The following is a 3,017-nucleotide window of genomic DNA, read 5'->3' on the forward strand; positions in this document are numbered from 1 at the left end:
CAAAAAAAAAAAAAAAAAAAAAAAAAAAAAAAAAAAAAAAAAAAAAAAAAAAAAAAAGAAAGATACATATGCCAGAATTCACTTGGTACACAGATGTTGGGCTTTATTCATAATTGTCAAAACTGGAACAGTCCAAACATCCACTATCAAGTAATTGTACAAAAAAACTGAAATACTACTCAGGAATAGTAACAAACTATTGATAAATGCAACAACATAGATGAATCTCAAATGCATTATACTAAGTGAAAGAACCCAGGCTAAAAAGACTGTATTGAATAATTTCATTTATATGATATTCTGGAAAAGGCAAAACAAGCCAGAAACCAGATCAGTGATTGGGGGAGCTTTGGGGTAAAGGAAAGGACTAAGTACAGAGGGGCCTCAGAATTTTGGGAGGTTACAGAACTATGTTTTGATTATAGTGGTAGTTATACATGATTGGATGCTTTTGTCAAAACTCATGGAACTATACACTAAAAAGGGTATGTTTTACCTTAAATTTGATTTTAAAGAAAAAGGGAACTTTTAGTTTCTAACTGATAAATCTAGAAATAAACTGACATTAGGCACAGCTCACAAATAATGCCATCAAAACTCAGTCTTACACTTTAACTCAGCTCTGTTTTCTTCCCTGTTGCCTTCTTCATGTGTACAGTTCTCAATATGGTATTCCAGACACTTCTTGGAGTATATTTGTAGAGTTTAATACTTCCTGAGGAAAGAAGAGGTTTCTTTTCTTTGATTCTAGCACAAGTACTTGGCTTGGTTGATTGACTTGTCTTGTATCCCTGAACCAGTCACTTGACCAGGAGACCACAGTATGGTAATGGCCATGTCTGGGTCATGCGCATGTGCTTACCTCTGGAGACCTCACGTTGGCTCACTTCTGTCTGGGACTAAGCTGAGAAAAGACGTTTCCCAAGGGAATATTGAATGCTGTTGTCAGAAGATGCAAGCATAAACAATAAGTGTTTGCTGCTTTCATGTGAAAGCAGTAGGGGACAAAGCACTGCTTTCTTTTCACAGCAGAAATGCTCTCCCTACCCACATAACTGTGGAGATTCTGACTGCTTCCTGTGGAAACTTATATAACCTCTCTTGAGAGTCTCCTGTATGGATACACTCATTTTAAGTCTGTAAATTGTTTTTGTGGTAGAGTTTACTTGAAATAATAAAGGGTACCTGTATGTTTTATACTTGCTTTACAGGTTATAATAAAGGATAATAGTCTTGTGCTGACACCATCACATATCAAAGCCTACATGCTGATGACTCTTCAAGGATTAGAGTATTTACATCAACACTGGATCCTACACAGGGTAAGGTTTTTAATATTGCTTCTTTATGCTAGTCAAGTTTTATGTAGCCCATTTAGTACATAATAGTCTGAATATGTAAATTGTTTAACAAAATGAAGATACAGCTGGACCATTTTATCCCATCTTTTTCCTATATATTCCCTTCAGTTGTTCCAGCCATTGGTGCTGTGAGGACTATGTGAAATTACTATGTGAAATTTAGAACTGGAAGAGATCTAGTCCCTCATTTTTTTAATAGATTAAGAGCTAAGTTGCTAAGTGACCTGACCATGGTTATAGTTTTTTTCAAGGTTGGCTGCTGATAGCAGAATATTAAAACACAGGTCTTGGGCCAGGTGTGGTGGTTCACGCCTGTGTTCCCAGCACTTTGGGAGGCCAAGGCAGGCAGATCACCTGAGCTCAGGAGTTCAAGACCAACCTGGGCAATATAATGAAAACTCGCCTCTGCAAAAAATATAGAAATTAGCTGGGTGTGGTGGTGCACATCTGTAGTCCCAGCTGCTCAGGAGGTTGAGGTCGGAGGATCACCTGAGCCCAGGAGGCAGAAGTTGCAGTGAGCTAAAATCACGCCACTGTACTCTAATCTGGGTTGCAAAGTGAAACCCTGTCTGTCTCTCAAAAAAAAAAAAAAAAAAATAGGTCTTTTGGCTTTAAGTTCTGTATTCTTTGTGCTACAGTGGTGTTGTGGGGAAAAATATATATAGTGATGGTCTTGGATTAACTCATACAATGCCAAAATACAACTAGAAAAGAAATGTTTCTAGTAGCTCTAAAATTCATGTTACAAAATACAATCTATGAAAATATGGGAACATTCAGCTTTTAGAACAAGGCTGATAATTTAGCTAGGTAGGTGTTCCTTATTTAGATAAGTAGTAAGAATATATAATTTATAACTAATTATTCTAATAGCTTAAGTTTGGAATCACTTTTAGGTTATTGCTGATTTTTTTTAGCATAGATTTTGAAGAATGTTAATCCTCATTCTTTGTATGATATGCATTAACAAATGCATGTTTTTATGAAAGTTCATATTTTTATTAAATTAATAGTAGGAACCATTTATTGGGTGCCTAGTATGAGCCAGTCATTACACTAGACTACAGAAAATATCAGATTTAATCCTCCCAGAAACTATGAAGTATGTAAATTGAGGCTTAGTGAAATTAAGTACCTTACCAAGGTTATATAATATAACCAGTCTAATTTTGCTTTGGTAAAATTTTAAATCAATGGAAAAAAATATTGGTTGTTTAAATATCAGGTGTTAACCTATTTTTGCTAAGTTTAAAGTTAACATCAACTAAATGTAGGACTACAGTGTTCTCCCCTACCCTGCTTATTTGTTTGTTTAAAACTTCTGTCATATAGGATCTGAAACCAAACAACCTGTTACTAGATGAAAATGGAGTTCTAAAACTGGCAGATTTTGGCCTGGCCAAATCATTTGGGAGCCCCAATAGAGCTTATACACATCAGGTTGTAACCAGGTAAGAATCCCTTAAAGCTGCATGTGCAGGATGTTGATCATAAATGAGCATCAACTGGCATCTCTAAAATATCTTGGCAGAGTTCAGGAATCATTGTTGGTATGCTCTTAAAAAAATACTGCCTTGGGTATTAATTTCCTATTTAAAAAAAGAAAACAGGCCGGGCGCGGTGGCTCAAGCCTGTAATCCCAGCACTTTGGGAGGC

General features: G+C 36.0%; 1 protein-coding gene across 4 annotated transcripts in view; it reads left to right on the forward strand.

The window, feature by feature from the left end:
• Positions 1-3,017, forward strand: part of CDK7 (cyclin dependent kinase 7) — a 45,153-nt gene that overhangs the window by 23,250 nt on the left and 18,886 nt on the right. For all 4 annotated transcript variants that reach the window (XM_017527574.2, XM_017527572.2, XM_037738148.1 and 1 more), the window contains 2 exons: positions 1,212-1,322; positions 2,694-2,812. In XM_017527574.2, the coding sequence (XP_017383063.1) occupies positions 1,212-1,322; positions 2,694-2,812 (230 nt within the window). The remainder of the gene's footprint in view (positions 1-1,211; positions 1,323-2,693; positions 2,813-3,017) is intronic.

Source organism: Cebus imitator, unplaced genomic scaffold, assembly GCF_001604975.1.
Source record: "Cebus imitator isolate Cc_AM_T3 unplaced genomic scaffold, Cebus_imitator-1.0 Scaffold50, whole genome shotgun sequence".
NCBI classification, from domain to species: Eukaryota; Metazoa; Chordata; class Mammalia; order Primates; family Cebidae; genus Cebus; species Cebus imitator.